Here is a 20,838-nt window from a genome sequence, read left to right as displayed (position 1 = left end):
AAAATACTATAGGAGTTATACTAATTGCTTCTATTTAAATTGCAAAAAATTTAATTGCCCTATTCAACTTTAATATTTTCCAAAGGTAAAAGTTTATTCCATTCTGACTTACCCCTGCTTCTTATGTTGAGAATCAGGCAGCCCCACACCAGCCCTTAATATCATCCTTGCTGAGCTACTCAGAAAAGACCACAGGGTGCTTTTACTTAGCTTCTTCTGTATTTTATCTGTATTTGCTTTCTTTTCAGACTAAGAATCCTGGTTCTTAAGGTTACAGAGGATGATTGAATTATATTTCATAATTAGTCCTATGTTTTATTCCATATTATATACAAACAGGCTCAGGATAATAATAACACTACCATAACAAATATAATTACTGAGAAGAATTTTAAAAAATTTGTTTTCTTTGTACTCTCCTCATTTCCCCAAGTTTTTGCAGTTGTACTATAGCCACACTGTCTGACTTTGGCCATTGCAGTTTATAGTCTCCCATTTTTAGTCTTCAACAAGTAGCTATATGTTTAATGTTGACCGTGGTCCTTATGTCGATGTCACCCCTCTGTTTTTAGATTCCTCAGGGAGGACTCATTGAAATAATCTTCTCCAAGTTCTTGCTTCTTAATCACAATGTGTCTGTGCCCTTCATACTTGAAAGGTATTTTTGCTGACTCTAAAGCCCTTGGCTCATCTTTTCTTTACTTGAATATGTTTTTTTATTCTCTTTTGGCAGAGAGTGTTGCTCTCAAAGCCTAATAATAGCACAACTTTCTTTCTCCTCACAAGACACTTATTTTAGATGTCCATTGCATTTCCCACTCTACCCCCTTTTTGTAAAATAAATATAAGTCCAGTAATGTTACTAGAGTAACTCTTAATCGTCGTCATTCTGGTTAGATATTCTCAGGTTTGCTGTGTATTGTTTTTTATTATAGTTTTAAATCAGTGTTTTTCATTTCAGGTAAGGGTTTGTTTTTTTAAATTCTAGTGTTTAATATTAATTCAGTTCCCTTGCTTTGATTTTTCTCCAAGGATGCTTATTGTTGGGATGTGAGATTGCCTTTGCCTGTCTTCAGTATCTGCCACTATTTCAAATCCTTTATGCCTCTCTCTTTTTACTTTGTTCTCCCTGTTCTCCACCTTCGGTTTCTCTTGGGGCATTATATGTGGTTTTTGCTTCCTCTGTGTGCCTCCTGGTTTACTCTTTATTTCTGAAATGTATTTTTTCTTATTTCTGGTGGTTGTTTTTCTGTGTTCTATTACCTTCTGAGTTTTTCTGATTCTGAATTATGTTCTTTCATGTCTTATGTCATTTTATTCCTGAAAGTCTTTTAACTTACTTTGAAATAGTAGGCTATTACACTGGGCTTCTCCCCGCCCTCCTATTTTGTGGCATGCTTTCATGGTTTATAGGGATGCGATTCTGCTCCTTTTTTTTCTTCTTTCTTATAACCTTTGTATGGAATTTGACCTCAATACTTTTGTGTTTCACTTTTATGTGAAAAATAGTTTCCTTGAACTTTTAGGAGGCACGGTTTAAGATGGCTTTTTTTTCCCTTCAGTTCATAGAGCCGAGTCTTCTGTTGTCATATAGTCCAAAATGTGGCAGGCGGCTTTCTGACACTTACTCGCTCTGTTGCCCTCACCTGCTTCTACCTGGATCTGTTCTTTTCCTTGGTCCCTGTTACCCCCATTCTGTTCCATTTTGACCCACTCCCAGCAGTTTTTCCTCCTGAAAAAGAATCCTGGGATCAGTCTTGAAAATTCATGGGGATTAGCTGCTTTAGCCCCTTCAGATCTTAACGCGGGCCCCTTGGTCACTCATTCTAGGCTCAGGCAAAAGCCCCTTCTGGGTTTAGCCACTGTTCTGCAGTTGGCCCTCTGAAGTTTCCTGGGTATGCTTACTGGTTATTTTGGGCTTTTCCAGTTCTAAGGCCCGTCATCCTTGGTGCTTCCCTCTGCTTCTGCCCACACAGACATGACTCAGGTCTTGTGGATGGTGGTGGTTTGTCTCTACCTGCTTGAGTTTTGTTGCTCAAGGGGATACCTTGTTCCTAATGGTCAGTTGTGCTGTGTAAGTGCTCTGGCAGTTTTGATGTGGGAATTTGGAGAAACTGAAAAACCAGGCTGCCGCTGTCATCAGTCTAGAATGACCTTTGGAAAGTTTTGAAACCTTATGTCTCATAATCATCAACTGTTTGAGTCGGGAGGAAAGACCCTTTGTACTTGAGATCATCTACTTCCACATTTGACAGGCTACTCAGAGAAGTGAACTTGCTTACCCAAGGTCAAATGAATAGCTCAGCACCAGAGCCAAGACAAGGCCACCAGTGTTCTTTTCTCACATGGGATGTCATACAGACAAAAATTTTCAGTTTTTACTTAGATGTAAACTTTGCTTAAAATATTTTCTTCTGATTATGAGTAGTAAAAATGTGATATGAAAATAATTAAAGAGATAGCATTTTTTATAATGTTTCAATGGTGGGCTCTAGGGAATTAAAACTTTTTCAATACTTTTAAAAAATACTTTTATTTATTTCAGAAGTTTTTTTGAGAAAGGGGTTACTTTTTTATTAAAGAAAACTATACAGTGTTGTTAAGAAACTGTTTAATACTTTACAACCCTCCAGAGCCAACCATCGTTAACGGTCCTTATTGGTGAGATTTTTTTTTTTAATTCTGAATTTTTTTTAACTGGAAACTGGCATATACCACAGTCTTGGATTTTAAAAGGTGACCAGGAAGGTACTTCTGCAAAATTAAGCCTAAAAAGACAGAGCAGGTTGTGGAGAGGATGGTAAAAAGACAGTGGACAACTTTTTCTCTGCTAGGTCAAGGACTGATTCATCTCCCTTCTGATTTATTTATGCTCTAGGCATTCTCATGCAATAGTTTTTGATGGTTGGCTTTACTCCTAATGACAGTAATCATGTCATAGTTCTATTAACTTTTGCTTGTTTGCATTCTTACACTAAATATACTTAAAAATTACTCTCTGTTCCTTTCATGGGAGATGTGTTCCCAGTTCAGAGATTGGGACCCAGGGAAGAGAGCATGAAAAAAAAAAGTCAGACTTGCCAGTCTCACACCTTTTACAGAAATGAGATTTATGCAAGAAAAAATGAGAACAATGAAACGACTGTGCCATGCTTTCTGTGCTCTGTGCCCTGGTAAATGATTTGTGTTTGTTTGAGGCTTTTCCAGATTTTGGAAGTGCAGGTTCATGTGTAAATTTATTCTCTGAGGTTTTAGTAAGTTTTACCAGCTCTCTAAATATTACAGAGCTACGATTAAACTGAAATGCAAAATGTAAATCTTGGGTGTGTTCTTTTGAAATAATCAAAATGAGCTTCAGCATCTGTTGAGTAATTATTAATGGTGACACTGGCATTGGCTGAATAAAGGATGTTCATTATCCATGGTCATGAGATCAACCTGTTGGTAGAGTTTTGAGAATAGTGATGGGAAAGGATGAACTGAGTAAAGGAGCCCAAAATCAATATGATGAGAAAGACAAAGTACTTCTGTATTAGTTTTCCACTGCTACGTAATAAATTGTCACAAACTTACTAACTTAAACAACACACATATATTATCTCACGGTCTCTGTGCATCGGGAACCCAGGCATGGCTTTGCTGGATTTCAGTCAAGGTGTTGGGCAGAGCTGAATGCTCATCTGGAGGGTCAACTGGGGAAGAGTTCACCTCCAAGATCACTCATATCATTGGCAGAATTTGTTTCTTTGTGGTTGTGTGATTTGTGGCAGCTTGCTTTCTCAAAACCAGCAATACAAGGAAATATTCTAGAATAAGTCTGCTTACAAGACAGCTTTATATAATGTAATGTAATTATTGGAGGGACATCCCATTACCTTGACACATTGTATTAGTTAAAAGCAAGTCACAGGTCCTGCCCAGATTCAATGAGAGGGTTTCACACGAAGGGCTGAATACAAGGAGACACAGGAATCATAGGTGCATCTTAGAGTCTATTCATCACAGCTCTCTGAGGGGATATGATGGATAACATCACTATTAGCTTATATCAATAGGTGACAATCACCACATTTCTTTATCTCTATTTGTGCCAGACATTACACCAGGCATTCCGCATGCCTTATCTGAGTTTTCATAATGACCTCTGGCGTAGATACTATTAAACATTCCCATTTTGCAAATGAAGAAATTGAGGTTTAGGGAATTTGAATGCCTTGCCCAAGATTATGTAACCAGAAAGTACCAAGAGTCAGGATTTTAATCTGGGTTTTGTGGGAATCCATAGCTGCATTAATCCTGTATTGTCTCTTAAGCTGCCCAGGTTGCCCTTAGCATGGGCCCCAGGTAAATTCGGTTGCAACATCCTTACCTTCCCAAATAAAACATGTACACAGACATGTGCATGCATTTTCACCAACATTTCACAGCCCCATGGGGAGCAGCCTTGTGGGAAACTGGCAAAGATTATACTGTATATAGCACCAATTCAATGATGCTTTCAGCACATTTGCTATTTTAGTACTGACAATTATTTTAAATTAACGTACTGCATTTTTTACATACTACAAAGGGAGATATTTCAAACAAGCTTATGAGCCCCTTTGAATTTGGTCAGTAGTAATAAGGAACACTTTCTCTTCCTAAGCTGTCTTTGAAAAGCAAGTCTTCTGAATTTTCTACTTCTTGGCTTTTAGGGAAAAAATATAAACAGTTTCTATTAAATGTAATCGAGAGAGTGTTTTCTCTTCTCTTTCTTTTGTATGAGATAATTAAAGATGTAGTTTGCCTGCATTCCGTGTCAGGATCCTCCCCCTAGTTCTTCCCTCTTTGTTTATGCTCTTCCTTGGTTAACTGCGTTAGCTGTTTTCCTCGTCGATGGCATTTCAGTTTGTGCTAGGCCTCTTTGTTTAGTTGGCTTGGTTCCTCCCATCTGCCCCTCAGGAGAACCTGGGCAAGGACTAAAAATGGGGGTGAGTAGTTAGTTGTGATCAGTCCGACGTGACCCTGAGAAAGTAGCATTACTTCTTAGCATATTTTAAAAGGAAGTGGCACTGACCCCTCCATAGGATGGCGGAGAGGGTTAACAAATTAGTGATGGCATTGCATTTTTCAAAAACAGAGCTCATAATGCTCTTAGGTTTGACAGCTGAGACTAATGTGATGATTAAAGATCCGTGGCCTCTGTGGAGTAAGATAAAACCCAGTGAAGAACATTAACAAAACCATAAAGCTCCGCAGCATCACCACATCGCACAGGGTTTTTCCAGCAAGGGCTCAGGCTCAAGGCTGACTCACGGCTCTATCCCTGGCTGCACCCATAGCAGAGATTAGCCTAAAGGGCTTTATTCTTGGTGGTTATAATGACAGTGTTGCTTGTTTTTATGAAACATTTTGCATATAGGCAATTTTATCAATTTATGTGACTAGACACAGTATTTATATAGATTTTTTATTTACTTCATCATCATGATAGGAGAGCTGAAACCTAGAGAAGGAGCTTAGGGTATATGTATTAAGTCCCAACGAAATTCAGGAAAAACAAAATTTCATCACATTCAATCCCAGTCTTTTGTTCTTTGCTTTCAAACTGCAAGTGGGTAGTTGCAGGAGAAATCCACACTCCTGATGATACTGACCTCCAGAAGCTCGTGGCAAGCAAGATGCTGCAACTGCAGGCTCCCTGGCTTCGCCGTGCTATAGGATCGGTCAAAAATTGAATATAGGCCGGGAGGAGGGAGAACCCTGGATGCAGTGCCAATAATTGTTTGAAACCATTTCTTGTTTTGTTCAGCTGAAATCGTATGGGGCATTTCTGTACAGTTAGAAGAAAATAATCCCTCACTTATAAGTTTTGCTAGAAGGAGCTGCCATTGCTCCTTGTTAGGCAAGTTGTCACTGAATAGTTGACTCGGGAGGCTGAAGCTGGCTGGTGGAAGCTGGAGGGACTTGGAATTCCCCATTTTATACACCCCCACCCACCCCCACCCGTGTCCACTTCGCTGTTTTGGTGCTCCCAGGGGGCTGGGGAGAGAGCTGCTGGGCTTCCCTAGCTCTCATTTGGTGGTGTGAGCACAATATCCATTGTCTCCCGAGGTTCCCCTGAAGTGACTCAGAGCAGGAGATCAAGGTGGGGGGGACCACTCTGCTTCTCACTTGAGATCTTCAGGCAAATCGTAAAGAGGACGCAGGTCAGGGAGCTGGAAGGGAGTAGAGGGGAAAAGATCGAGGCTGCAGAGCTTGACGCTTCATCTACCCAATGCCATAAACAGGAATCAGAAACTTTTTCAGAGGGTTTCTGCTTGTTACCTGGATTATAAGAAATAGATTGGTCACTTTACATTTAGTCTGTTTTCATCTATAAAATGGTTGCATCATCAGGATATGCAGTACTAACAAATAACCCCAACGTTTTAGTGGCTTAAAACACCAAAGGTTTGTATCTTCTTGCTGGGAGCTCGCTGGGGCTGGCAGGAGACTGCTGCGTTGCCCTCAGCCAGCCTCCCAAGCTGATGGGCCTCTGCCGTCTAGAACATTGCCAGCAGCCCTGGCCTGGGGAAGGGAATGTGGCTTCTAGTAAAAAAAATTATGTATAGTCACTCACATTTTATTGTTCAAAACAAGTCACATGGCCATATCTAGCTTCAAGGGAAATATAACCTGACCTTGTGCATGGGTGGACGTGAACCAGCCTTGGTGAAGGCCTCTCCTGGCTACTGCAGGGGTGTTGACACTTACATGATGGGCACCCCACATGGTGGTCCTGATGGAGCCTCACGTGCATAAGAAAATACTGGATTGCCCTGGTCGGTGTGGTTCAGTGGTTAGAGCGTCGTCCTGTGCACTGAAGGTTCATGGATTCAATACCCAGCCCTGATCAGGGCATGTGCAGGAGGCAGCCAATCGATCTGTCTCTTACATTGGTCTTTATTTCTTTCTCCCTCCCTCCCTTCCACTCTCTCTAAAAATCAATGGAAAAAATATCCTTCATGAGGATTAACAAAAAAAGAAAATACTAGATAGAAATGAACATCATTTGGAAAAGGATTGTGTTAATACATTATGAAAAAATGGATGTCTTTAAATCACTTTTGAAAAATGTCTCTAATGTATTTAAATTTAACTTAAGAAACGAAAACTGTGCAAATGTTAAGTGGTAAATGTAGAATAGCCCTTTTCCCTCTATAGTTGTCATCATTGTATTATCTTCTTGAATGAGGCTTTGCTGAGATTCCTGCTGTAGGGGACCCTCATGTGGAGGTGTGGTATCGAGCCTGACCTAGCCCCTGTCCTTGTCAGACAGAATACCTACCATCACACACCTCCCAGGTTAAAAATGCCCTCACCGGTCATGGAAACTCAGGGTGGTGAGAGGTGCTGGGTTAGTAACAGTGCTGGAGAGATGACAGAATCGGGCCTCACTCTCCAGGCCCATCTGCCTGTGTGGGAGGTCGCCAGGGCAGGAAGGCACCGAGCGTGCACAGAGCGGCTTTGTCTGTCCCTGGTGCCACCCACTCATCCTCTACTGCTCCTGCACTGAAGTGCCACATTCCTGGGGTTGGCTCTTGCGAAGTTTAATGGAAGGTCTGACAGGGGTGTTTTGTTGGGCTCTTTTGGCTCCTGCAGGTGATGACTTGTTCCTTCCTGCACCGCTGCCCAGTGGGAGCTGGCTGCTCTGCTTTCCCCTGTGCCAGGGCTTGGAAAAGCCCAGGGGATTTTCACTGAAGTTGAGATCAAGGCTTCAAAGTATCTTTGGCTGGCTGCGTACAATGAGTGTGCACGTAATGGGGTGGAGGGGTGTTTAATGAGATATTTCAAGAGAATGTTGATTTGTACAGATGAACCTTAAATGTCTTCTCAATCGTTTATTCATCTAGAGACTAGGAGTTTCGATAATTATTTTCCAATATTCTCTTTTCATGGGGAAAGGAATCCTCAGGTACCATTCCACCATCTCTTCCTCTCCCACCCTCACTTCTGTCCATGTTTTTCATTGTCCAGTAGAGAAAGCCATCTGAAGCTTCCACCACAGTTCCCTTCAAAGTAGGCATCATAGTGATACCCCCCCCCCATGGCACCTAGCACAGTATCTTAGATATTATGGGAAATCAAAACATATCTATTAGTTATAGAGGAAACTTTACATTATAGAGGCTTTCCACCATTTTAAAAGCATACTTTTGGAAAAATATAGGAATGTAAAAGAGATATCTTTGCCGTCAGCCAAAAAATCTTTTCCCCAGGATATTATTCTTGTTACTCCCAAGTGAAGCCCTTAGTTCCAAATATACATTATGAGCCTTTTTTCTTCTTTTAGCCGTGAGCATTTCTCCATCTAACTGAATCATCAGGCTTCCTGCTGTCTCTTGTTTATAATCGCACCCTCCAGGCAGATTTTCCAGATAGAGTGAGGGGTAAGGATGGTACCACACCAGCTACATGCTCTTGTTACCCAGACATCACCCGTCTGATCTCCCTGCAACCTGGGCAGCTCCTAACAGCCACCTTGGTGGTTACCAAGTGGTCACATGCCCTTTTCTTCTATAAAAACTTGCCCCTCTTCATTTTTAAGTGGGTTTTGCAGTTTCTTGTCTGCCTTGATGGCCTGTTGACCTATAAAGACTGTAAAGAAGGAAGAATAAGAGGGAATAAAGGGAGAGCGAGAGCTATTGAGGGTGTAAGGGGAAGCATTTCACAGTGGTCTGTAGCTCTAGAGAACTGAATATGAAACCGAAGAGGAACAACCAGGGAGGGGCAGTGTGGGAGGAGTCACACTGTAAACGAGATCCAGGTTGGACCAGGCTTTATCCTGTCCTTATTGCAGGATCTGGAGTCAATGACCTTCATAGGAGGGACAGCTGCATGTGCACATGTACATACCACACACACACATTCACACGTGCAATACACAATCTGAAGATGGGAATGAAGACCAACAACAAAAGCCCGTAGATATTCTGCTTCGGTGGACAGGAACAATGTTCCAGAGAAATAGGCTTTTTCATGTATTGACAGATACTGTCTTTGAGACACGTCATTTTGTGCACTTCTCTTGTTCCTTTTGAAGTGTGGTGGGTCATGGGTGACAAGGGCATAACTTCATAGAAGGAGTATTTGTGGCCTGTTGCAGATTCAGTCTGTGTAAGAAAGTTTCCACGCTGATGTGGCTTTTGCTCGGTGTTAGTCCTTGCCTCTGAGAGGTTCCACTTATTTTCTGTGTGTTTCACTTTGAGTGGATATTACTGGATGTTTCAGGTTGTCACTAAGAACAAAAGTCACATCACTATTTCTCTGAAAGTAACTGTCAGCTTTCGATACAGCTTTCATCAACCTTGTTGCTTCTGATCTTGCTTCTGGAGCTCTGAGCAGCACCCAGGATGTTACCACATTAGTACTGATCAAGCAGGGGTTGAGGGTCATCTTCATAGTTGTGGTCCCGGCCATGATTTATACCAATATATATGTCAGGCTTCTGTGCTGAGCGTTTGTGCTTCAGTATTGAGGTGGGCTTAGTGTAGTGTCCTCTTTATCTTTGAAGGCTTTTTATCCCTGCCCAGTAGCTTTTGTGCCACTCTGTTATCAGAGAAATGCATGGATGGCCTTTCTCTGTTGCTAGTGAAAGTGAGGTTCTTGGGGTGCTGCTGGTATAAGCATTTCTGGAAGCCCCCACAGGAGGATGAGATGTGGTAGAGAGCTTTATATGCATGGAGTTATTTCTCTGGATTCGCAAAGTCCCATTTCCCTTAATCCAGTCCTGAAAAATGTGCAGTTGGAGATTCAGCAAAGCTAGAAGCAAAGCCAGTGTCCAGAGTTTCCGTTCCGTGATGGAGCTGGGTTGGGTATAGCATTAGGCTAGTTGCAGTCCATCAGTCCATTGTGTGTGGGGCCCACATGGCCGTGAGCCATGTGGGCAAATGCAAGAGCATGAGAGACCCGCAGGCCAGGAGTCCAGCGCAAGCAAGCAAGAGGCAAGAGAGAACTCCTTTGTTTAGGAGCTTAAGTATCTCAAATCTTCCTGTTCTTGTGGTGGCCGTACCCACTCTGGCCAATGACCTATTCCCAGATGTGACTGACAGGCAAGTAACTTCCCTGCGTCACCCAGGTAAATTACAATGGTATCAAGACCATTGGGAGCCTAGCAGATTTAGGGAAGGGGAAGGACATTGGAGGTAGCAGATGTGAAGTCTACCCTTGCCTGTCTGCCACCAGCCCTGGAAGTGAAAAGCTGGCAAGTGCACATGGCTCTTGGCATTCGGAAAACCTTGCTAAAAATGAAATAAAAATTCCTCTGCTGGACAGGAAATTAATCAGGGCTGAACGTAGTAGACGGGAACATAAGCTAGACTCCATGTTCCATCACTGATGAGTATTTTATTATTATGTAAATGAGATTAAATGCACAGTGACTGGTGGGGGATTGTGAAGGGGGGAGAGAAATGAAAGAGGAGAACAGGTTCCTTAGGATTTAAACCCTGGCAACAAAAATCTTTTTTATAGTGTCTGCTGCCTCTTAGTTCATCAAATGCTGAGCAAGGGAAGTTCCTCAGCCTCTTTGGTCGTTGTTTCTGCAAAGCAGCCTTCATGACAGCGTGCTACATTGTGGTTTATTCATTCCATGACACTTTCCGATCATCCATAGTGAACCAGGCCATATGCCAGGTGTTGGGCTAGATCATGAAAACACCTACTCTGTGCCTTCTAGGAGTTTAGAGTCTGGTAGGAAAGGACGTTGGAAAGCACTAAGTCTGCAGAGAGCCAGCCAAATAAGAAATGGTGTCAAACCGCTTAGGATTCTTTGGTTGAAAAGTAATTGAAACAGAACCCAGCAGGCTTCAGTAAAAAGGGAACGAATGGGTAAATGGGAAACTGAATGGCCATAAAGGAGCCTGGGAAGGAAGCTCTGGGGATATACAGAACAGGAACTAAGGGACAGTCTCTTCAGGACCTTCGGGTGAATTGACTTCATACAACCCGAGGTCTATTCACTCAAGGTTCAAATTCCCAAAGAAGGTATCTGAAGGACCCTGGGTGGGCCACTTGTCCACTTCTTGGCTGAGGGAAAAAAGGAGACTTGGTTGGTCTCATGAAGGTTGTGTGCACTGGCAAGGGGATCTTTCCCCAAAGAGACTGGGTGCGAGAGAGGCAAGGACTCAGTTCACAGGGGGCACCGTGAAACTGAGCTGTCGACGTGTCTCTCAGGATCGCTGGCCAGTGAGCAAGCGTGTGTTTTATTTTGGGTGTGCTCATTGCTGAAGTTGTGACTGTTCGAGGCTATAAAACTTCGAATCGCTAGCCTATAGGTGCATCACCTCATTGCCGTTTCTCTGTCGTTCCCTTGATTCCAGTGTGAGCAGTCCCACCTCATGAGGGAGCACGAGGACGTCCAGGAGCGAACGACGCTGCGCTACGAGGAGCGCATCACGGAGCTCCACAGCGTCATCGCCGAGCTCAACAAGAAGATAGACCGCCTGCAGGGCACCGCCATCAGGTAGCAGCCCGCGGGTCGTGCCTCCTCTGCCCCCTGGGCCGGAACCCGGGGCTTGGCATGGAAGTCACCCCTGTGAATTATAACAGTGTTTTATTTGCAGCTAAGACTTCTCCAGGAAATAAAGTCGTTTCTTTTTGCTTTGTTAACCACACACTTGCCCCTTTATATTTCTGTGCCGATTCAGCATGGCTTTGGGCATCCTCGGTTTATTGATAAGGGTGTGAAATCAGAAGTTGAGTGAGATGCTTATTAACAATTTCTAAATGGAGCCCCTCTACCTGAGAGACCAGCATCCCTAACGCGCCTTTTATTCACCAAGTCCCCGCTCATGTGTGAACTGTGGGCCTCCATGGGGATTTTGAGAGATTTAGGAGTGAGGCTTATAACAAAGCATTCTGTGGGTTTCTAGATAATCTAATATTTTGAGCTTACCTCAAGTTGATTTACCAACATTGGCTTAGCCTCTTACAGACTCCTAAGGTGGAGGCAAGATTCGATCCATCACTAGTGAAAAGGCTGGGGTTTGATATTAAGGGACTGCTTCTTCCTTGCTTATCAATCGGTGGGCCTCCGAGTCTCCTGCATAGAGCATGTGGCACGCCTGCCCTGCTGTTCAGAGGAGAGGTTTTTGCTGTGACTTACTGAGCGAAGGATGAGAACTGTTATCTTCCTGCCTGTGCTCAGGAAACAGCCCTGAAGAAAGCAAATGGTTGGCACATACCTTTATGGAGAAAGAGCGCTTTGTTCACTGAATGTTCTCACAAGCCACAATTACAAGTTTTAGAGGCAGCTACTTTAAACTCTCCCTCTGGAAAGCCTGGTTTAGAAGAAACTTTGGATGCATTTTGTTCCAACTATGAGAGTTGTAGTAATGACAGGGCTACTTGATGAGGGCACTGATGGGCCTGTGTTTCCTGGGCAAAATCGTGGAAAAATTGGCACTGAACTGGAGCCACACAATAAATTTCATATTCTAATTTAGAACCTCCAGACTTTTAAATTGTATCCTGGTCTTTGGATTGATTGCAGGTTAGCAATGCCTGAGTGGAGAGGGATTTCCAGCCCAAAGAAATAATTATAGCAGATTTCAGGGAGGCTGACAGATTTGTAATTTTCATTAAAACATGTTGCACTTTAAACACGTGAAGATGAAGGCAAATGGGCTTAGTGAGTTGTGAAAAAAATGCATCACACATCACCTGGAAAACTCAATTTCAGCATGTTTAAATTGAACATAGTGGCCAAACTGCTCCATATAAAAATACAGTGAGCTTGTTGACCATAAACATTTATTAGTGCCTTTTATTGAAAGGAAAATTGCATCTGTGCAGATGTCACATTAAATTCTGCCAGTTTTCATTATGTAAATGAACTGACCCCTCCTGAGACTCCCCGAAGGTCTGGAAGACATGCAGACATGTGGGCCTGTAAGACAAGGCTCTTCTTGTCCTCTGAACTCCAGTAGCTAAGGCATCGTCCCAGCTCCCAGCACACTAAGAAATTGGTTTGCCCTCAGGTCCTGAGATTCTATGATAGGCTCAGAACAGTAGCAGCCAGACACCTTGGAAGAACTCTAACTGCCCTAGTATAGCCAGGGGCTAGAGAATTGATTGTCATAATAGTCACGTACAATGTTGGTACCTTACAGACTTTCCTGTCACTTCATTCTGGATCTGACTCAGGAATTTATCGAAAAAGCTGAAAAATTATTAATAAGGAAACAGTTTAGGTAAACTATGATATATCCACATTTAAGCAATACTGAATTGCTTAAGGAAAGAACATGACAATCTCATAGTTTTCAATTTTGACCTCAGGTCACATTCAGAGAACCAGGGACCTTCTGTGACTGCCCTAGAACATTGTCCCATCTCTTATAGCCATAGGGCTAATGTAGCCAAGAATCAAATACTGTAGGTCGCTGAATTCCAATGTAAGTTGAAGTTACACCATATCGGCTATCTTAGGTAAAGTTTAAGCTTTGACAGGAAACGATGAAATTATGAGAATTTGAAATGGAGACAATTGGGTAGATTCAAATCAGTCCAAAGCAGTCATTAAAATGGGATATTTGATGCCATTTAACTACTAGAGTCACTGTGGGCTGGTTACTGTATTGGTCAACAGAGCAACAGTAGCAATCAAAAAGGTCTGACCTGTGGAGATCTTCGATACTGGCTAATTGATCATAGGGTCTCTAGGACAAGTATAAACAGGTGGCCTACTAAAGTTTTACTTGATCTTTGTAGTGAAAAAGACTCGGGTCTGGCGAACAGAGACTGGACTTGCCATTGCAATGAAGACTCATGGCCTCTTACCCAGTTTCTTTGACCTGACCCAGTACACTGTCCCAGGGCCCCTTGGATGAAGGGGAAGATGTATACAATCCTGCCACAAGTGGGTACAGTCTTCCTTCTCTCCTTCCAGAGAGAATCACTGCCACTTACAGGGGAGACTACAGTGGGAAAAAGAGAATAAAAATTCCGGGGTGATTATTTGCTCTGAATGAACTGATAATAGCCCCTAGAGACCCAAAATACCTACAGACCATCAGTTAGAGAGGGAATTTTCAAAGGTATATTGTTAGTCAGCTCAGGCTGCTGTAACAAAACACTACAGATTGGATGGCTTAAACAACAGGAATTTATTTCTCACAGTTCTGGAGTCTGGGAAGGCCAAGATAAGGTGCCAGGCAAGGGCTTGCTTCCTCATTTGGAAAAGGTTACCTTCTCACTGTGTCCTCACACGGCAGGGAGAGAGAGATGAAGCAAGCTCTCTGGTATCTCTTCTATAAGGTCACTAATCCCATTATGAGGCCCCCACCCTCAGGACCTCATCACACCTAATTAACTTCCAAAAATCCCATCTCCAAATACCATTATATTGAAGGGTAGGCTGCAACTTATGAGTAGGAGGCAGGGGGCACAATTCAGTCCATAGCAGAAGGTCAGGTGGTGAGCACATTATTACCTGAATTCCTGCCATAATAGACCTAGTCTACCATGCTGCAGCATTTGAGAGAGACACGTTTTTCAATGCCCTGGAGATACAGTAAATGCTCCCAACCAGCAACAGTATATAGTGCTGCCTTTTTATGGGGTCCAGGGACCAAAAGGTAGAAGTAGAAGTGGCTCCTCTCATTTATATACCCTGAAACCCATTTTAAGAAATTGTGGCTTCTCATGGTTACAACTCTGAGCTCTGCTAGTATAGAAGTCTTAGTTCCCAAGGGAATTATGTCTCTACCAAAGAATACGACAATGATTCCACTGACTGCCACCAGGCCCTTGGCAATGAAGAGAGTTACTGTACTAGCTGGGGTGATTGGTCCTAACTATCAAAAGGAAATTGAATTCTTGCTATACCATGGGGCAGGGAGGACTATGTCTGGAACCCAATGGATTCTCTATGCTACCTCCTAGAAGTTGCCCGCTGGTAACAGTTAGTACATTAGAACAACCTAGAAGAAGGAACTTATAAATATCAACTTAACCTCATGACCAGTTGCAAATAAGTTGGTGAAACTTACAGTTAAATAGGTTACATATCTAAGTGGGCTTGATGTTGAACTAGAAGATGGGTGGGTCATTTAACAGTGGATGCAATACCTGATGGGACTTTGAGTCTCCCATTTTGGCGAGAAAGTGAGTTCATTTACATTTGAATGAGGGATAGTTACAGAAGTTTGGTATCCATTGCTACTGCAATTTGAAAATTGAAGTGTAAGAGAGTATATATGGATATGGAGTAACCAAAGAGAGTAGACTCTCATGAATATTGTCTGGCACCTGGTACCATTCCCACCCCTTCTCTCTATACTCCCCAGGATCAAAGAGGTTGGACCCTGGGACTACTTCCCAGATTCCCTTAACAACTGGGTTCTGAATACAGTTTTGGCTCTGCCAATGACTTGTACTCACATGGGATTGGAAGACAGAAGGGAGGTGGAAGCCATTGCCCCTCAGGCCATGATGGATGGTTGCAGCTGATGTACAGGCTTTGGTGACATGATGTCCTGCATTAACTGGTCAAACCCTGGAGCTGTGGACAGGTGTGAAGGCAGCACCAGCTTCCTGACCTTTGAGGGGACCACAGCTATGATGGCAAACCTGACAGCTCCTAATAGCCTCTATCCACCCTTCTCTTCTCCAGCCCTTCCAGTGGTTTTGCTGGCACAAAACTGCCTAAATTAAATCCTTTCTATTTGAAACATCCAATGTAGTTTGTGTTCCTAACAGAACCCTGCCTAATGCTTCCTAAATCCCATCTTCAGGAATAAACAGTGAGCATTTTGTATATATGGCCTTCTAAAAAAATTTATGAATATCTTAAACAAATTAGGTCATATAGCACACACTATTTTGTAATATGTGCTTTTTCACTTAACTGTATTTCATGAGTAGCTTTTTTAAATGCTCATCTGGCTTGGGGACGTTATAGAATAAGATGGGGAAAATGGAAAAGTACATCAGTAACTCACTTTGCATCTGGGGGGTGAAAGATATCTAAGCAGATTAAACATGAGACCTTTTGTTTCCCAAGAAGCTTATTTTTTCCCCCCAAAAGCAACTTTCATAAAAGCATCAACCTTTCACTGCCAACTCTCACGAGTAGCCCATGTTTTCCGCTGCATTTCCCATTTGCTTGTTAGCCCACTGCTGTCTGGCTTCCGACCCTAACAGTTTGCCCAAACTCCTTTAGCTGTGGACTGAATTGTGACCCTGCCCAAATTCACTTATTAAAGCCCTAACCCTTCCTGTGATGGTATTTAGAGATGGGGCCTTTGGGAGATAAGTTTAGAAGAGGTCATGAGGATAGGGCCTGCGTCATGGGATTAGTGAGCAACTTCATAAGAAGAGACACTAAAGAACACAAACTCGCCCCCCCTGCGTGCCCTGAACCCCACCCCTACCTGCTGTGTGTGGGCACAAGGAAAAGGCAGCCATCTGCAAGCCGGGAAGAGAGCCCTTACCAGAAACTGGCTATACTGGCACCCTTGGTCTTGGACTTTTAGCCTCCAGAACTAAAAAAAAATAAATAAACTCCTGTTGTTTAAGCTAGCCAGCCTGTGGCATTTTGTTACAGTAGCCTGAGCTAAGACACTTTTTTTTTTTTTTTTTAAATAATCAGTGATTTCTTAACTGGAAAACCCCATGACTTCTGCTCATTACTGGTCCTTCCCTGCAGCATTTGACCCTAAATCCTCTTGCTTTCCTGATGTGCTCTTCTGGAACCCCTAGGACCCTATAGGTCCTGAATCTTCTCTTCTGTCCCCAAGATCCATCCTCAGCCTTGGCTCCTACCCTGGGCTCTGTCCCCCACACCTTTCACCTTGAATGACCGCAGGCCAGAGAGCGCTGACCCAGCCTATCTGCGTCACCTCAGCATTGGCGCTTAGCCATCTGCTTCCTTGTTTGCAAAATGTTCCTCACTTGGGGACTGAGATGCTATCCAAAGTCTCTGTCTCCTCTAACATAATCCAGTCTCTAAGATCTCAGCCTGTACCAGGAAGCTGGCCTTTCTTCTGATCTTTCAGCCCGCCCTTGACCTGTATACTCTGTCTAGCTTCACGTTGCTGCATTGAAAACAGTGTAACCAAAACCTCTTTATTTCCCAGCAGAACATGTTGTTTTGATTAATTTCTGGCCTAAAAGGTAAAATATACTGAAATAAAAATAAACCCAGAAAAAAATAAGAGATTTCTCTCTCCCTGTCTTCCTGTGTGTCATACATATTTAGAAGTTCTTGAATATTGCTCCTCTACCAGATCTTATTAAAACTGGTACTCACTGATGGCAGGATGGCCACCTTTCAGAATCTCGTTTGTTCAGTTATTCTCCAAAAGATTCAGAGATGAGTCCAAGCTTTCTCTGTGCTGTATGAAAAAATTACAAGAGGTAGAATTGAAGAATCAGGACTTCACTCATCACTTATTTCCTGCTATAGATCCTCTAAGAGAACTGAACAGAATACAATTCCTCCTTATATCTAAATAGTCTTTGTTCTTTAAAAGAATGATGGTCACTTCTAGGCAGGTCCACCTTTAATTGTAAGAAAAGCAGAATGTGGTTCAGAAAAACCACTAAAGGTTTAGCTGGACATAGTTGGCTGACAGTTGCCAACACAGACAGATGTCCGTCTAGGTCTTGTTCACAAATCACTCCAGCCCGGCTGGTGTGACTCAGTAGTTAAGCATCGACCTATGAACCAGGAGGTCACAGTTGAATTCCCGATCAGGGCACATGCCTGGGTTGTGGGCTTCATTCCTAGTAGGGGACCTGTAGGAGACAGCTAATCAATGACTCTCTGATCATTGATGTTTCTATCTCTCTCTCCCTCTCCCTTCTTTCCGCTGAAATCAATAAAAACATATTTTTAAAAAATCAATCCAATCCAGTGATAAGACATGAATGTACACCCCCAAATTAACATGGGATTTGCTAATGTCATATTTTTATCAAATGCTGCTGATTCCACAGCTTGAGGTCTGGAGAGCATGATGAGAATTATACTTTGATTGACTTTTCCCCTTTCTGATTAGATCATTTCATGCCTGACCAATAAAGAGAAGGAATCTTTAAAAATAACTGCAACAGCCCTGGCCAGTGTGCTCAGTGGTTACAGCGTCAGCCCTTGTCCCTCGGTGAGGGAGGCAGCCAGTTGATGTGTCTCTCATGTGGATGTTTCTCTCTCTTTCCCCCTCCGTCCCTCCCTCCCATTCTCTCTGAAAAGGAATGGGAAAAAATATCCTCAGGTGAGGATTAACAAAAACAAAATAACTGCAACAAAAGATACTTTTCCTTAGGCTCCTATACTGGAGTGTTGTTTTGTTGGTACTAAATTTAGGAATTAGGCTGTGATATTAACTAGTGGCATCAGCTTGGATAAGTTGCTTTGCCTCTTGAAGCTTCAGTTGTCTTATTTGTAAAGCAAAGGTATTGGTGTTGGCTTAGATGGTCTCTAAGACCCCTTCCAGTCAGCCAGCCTGTGACTTTTGTACCACAGCTAGTTACCTGCCCAGATGTGTGTACAGTCTAATGCCTGCCTCCTCTGGAGCATTCTTGTTTGGTTCTGTTGTTAAGCAAGCAGCAAGCACTGATTATTGCAACTCTAAATAGAGCAACTAGGAAGCACTTCACAAATGCTTGTAAGTGAATGAAATGATGTACATTTAGAATCCTGTGAGATGATCCTTTATGTTCCAAAGACGAACAACCGAGAACTGTACAATCCCATAATTATGAAACTGCCACAATAGTGTATAATCTTATCAAATGTATCAGTTTCGCCAAGCGTCTCGTTTTTGAGGTTAATATGATTACTTCTTAGACCTTTTCACATTTCTTTCTTTTCATTACCACCCTAACAGTTGGTGTTCTTTTGGGAGGCATTTTCCCCTCCAAGAAGTAAGTTATCACTTGCCAAGAGTTACTACATCCACAAACAGAAGTAAGCAAACAGTAAAGTCACTTTGAGCTGCAGATGCCGTGTCATTAGCTAGATAAACATCTTTACCAGCTCCGTGACTCACTGCTGCACAAAACAGCCTTGAAAACACACCTCAGGTTTTTGCCTTTGTAGAACCGCCATGGGCCAGTGCAGGGTTACTGAACTCCTTTTCCATTGCTCTTGATGGACCCACTCTCCTCAGCAATACGATAGAGAGAGAAATCTCCCCTAGCCTCAGCCTCCTATATTTGCTGCAATCCCAAATGGACCGCCATTTTACAAGGGACCCTGGAGAATTTGTCATTTCCCAGTCCCAGATTCCAACCTTCTTTCAGGAATGATGCCGATGATGTTTAGATCAGGCTATGCACCTCATGATTTTTTTCTACCAAAATCAGTGGGCGAAACAGGTTGCACAAACTTTCTAATATTTAAGCTTGGTTTAACCTTTCTAGACCTCATTCTTTGTGACACAGAGCCCTGCCTGATCCTCTCACAAGGCTCCTTTTTTTGTGTGCTGTAATATGCATTGATTACCATATGGAGGAACCTTAACCAGCGATAGTGTGTGCTCAGCCCCTCCCGGTGGGGTCAAGAATACAGACCTTCTGCCCTTTCCTTCTGCTTATTTTATCTGTTTCCATGCAAGATCTCGGCAACATTTATTCCTCCTGAATTCCTATACCTCACACATTTTATCTTTATTTCCACCATCTAACCCTGATTATTTGCCTCCTTCACTACAGTACATTCATTTAATCAAAATTGCCCACTTAGCAAGTGGCCTGAGTGGCCCCTTAGCCTCACGTTTCCATCCTGCACCCCATTTTGGTGTCAGCTACACCGAACCACTTATTCCTCCCCAAGCCTCCACATAGTCACCTTCACAGGCTCCTCTGAGCCTTTGCATATGCCCTTCCATCTAAAATCTACTTTCCTTGAGACACATCTTGAGTGCTGCTCCATCCAGGAAGCCTTCCCTGGTCACTGCCCACCTGCAGCCCCACATGCTCCTCCCATGTCCAACACAGCATCCTTGTTAGGATAGAATTTGTTGTGAACATATTTGATTCCCAGAAGACAGCATCCACCTGGTGTTTGCTTTCCTGCCCTTGTTTTGGTGCTCAGATACATTGAATGACGACCCTTGATTTGCATTTCATGACACAGAAAGCCTTCTTGCTCAGACGACATTTCTAGTGTGGTGTAACTCTCAGGCTGTGCTCCACCCTCAGTAAGGAATGTTGCCTACAACCAACACTTCATTCTCTCACCCCTTCCCTGTGCACTCCTTGACAAAGTTCATCCTAATAATCTCTAGAAGTAATTCCTTACAAAGCCAAAGATTTGACAAGCACTGTATGTTTTAGAACCTGCCAAGCCAGGAAAGTTTAAGGTGGCTTTTAAAGACTTTGCAAATGCTACTTATACCATAGATACAGCAGCAGCACTTACCTGGCTTTCTTAGCTGTAAAACAACCTCAGCCAAGCTGAAGCTGATTGCATTGGCCATGCAACAAAGGTAACTTATTCTTCATACACAAAATCTCTTGTTAATAGAAATCAGCATTTTAAGTGCTGATTGGAAGGAGAGCTGATACATCAGGACACAATTACCCACTAGACCAAAAAGGCGACTCTTATTATGAGTACTTTTTAATTGTTTTATTTCCTAAACCTAATTATTGTTAGTTTTGCAGGTGCCTAATAGTTAACTTAGTCATAGAACATTATTTTTTTTGCCTTCACCACTCTCATTCTATTTCATATTTTGCACATCTGGGGGCTTTATATCTATGTAAAGTTTACCCACACTTAGGTGGCTTTTATTAAAAATACTTTGTAAAGTAGGGGCTCAGCTGAATCCTTTCCCTGGGAGGATGTTGATTTCTTGAGAGAACCAA

At 42.8% G+C, this 20,838-nt stretch overlaps 1 protein-coding gene across 2 annotated transcripts in view; it reads left to right on the top strand.

The window, feature by feature from the left end:
* MCC (MCC regulator of Wnt signaling pathway) overlaps positions 1-20,838 on the top strand; it is a 342,772-nt gene that overhangs the window by 240,834 nt on the left and 81,100 nt on the right. For both annotated transcript variants that reach the window (XM_087815493.1, XM_087815494.1), the window contains one exon: positions 11,343-11,485. In XM_087815493.1, the coding sequence (XP_087671619.1) occupies positions 11,343-11,485 (143 nt within the window). The remainder of the gene's footprint in view (positions 1-11,342; positions 11,486-20,838) is intronic.

Source organism: Miniopterus natalensis, chromosome 3 (genome assembly GCF_054644295.1).
Source record: "Miniopterus natalensis isolate mMinNat1 chromosome 3, mMinNat1.hap1, whole genome shotgun sequence".
In the NCBI taxonomy this organism is placed as follows: domain Eukaryota; kingdom Metazoa; phylum Chordata; class Mammalia; order Chiroptera; family Miniopteridae; genus Miniopterus; species Miniopterus natalensis.
The sequence above is the reverse complement of the archived record's forward strand: the minus strand, read 5'-3'. Positions and strand labels throughout refer to the sequence as shown.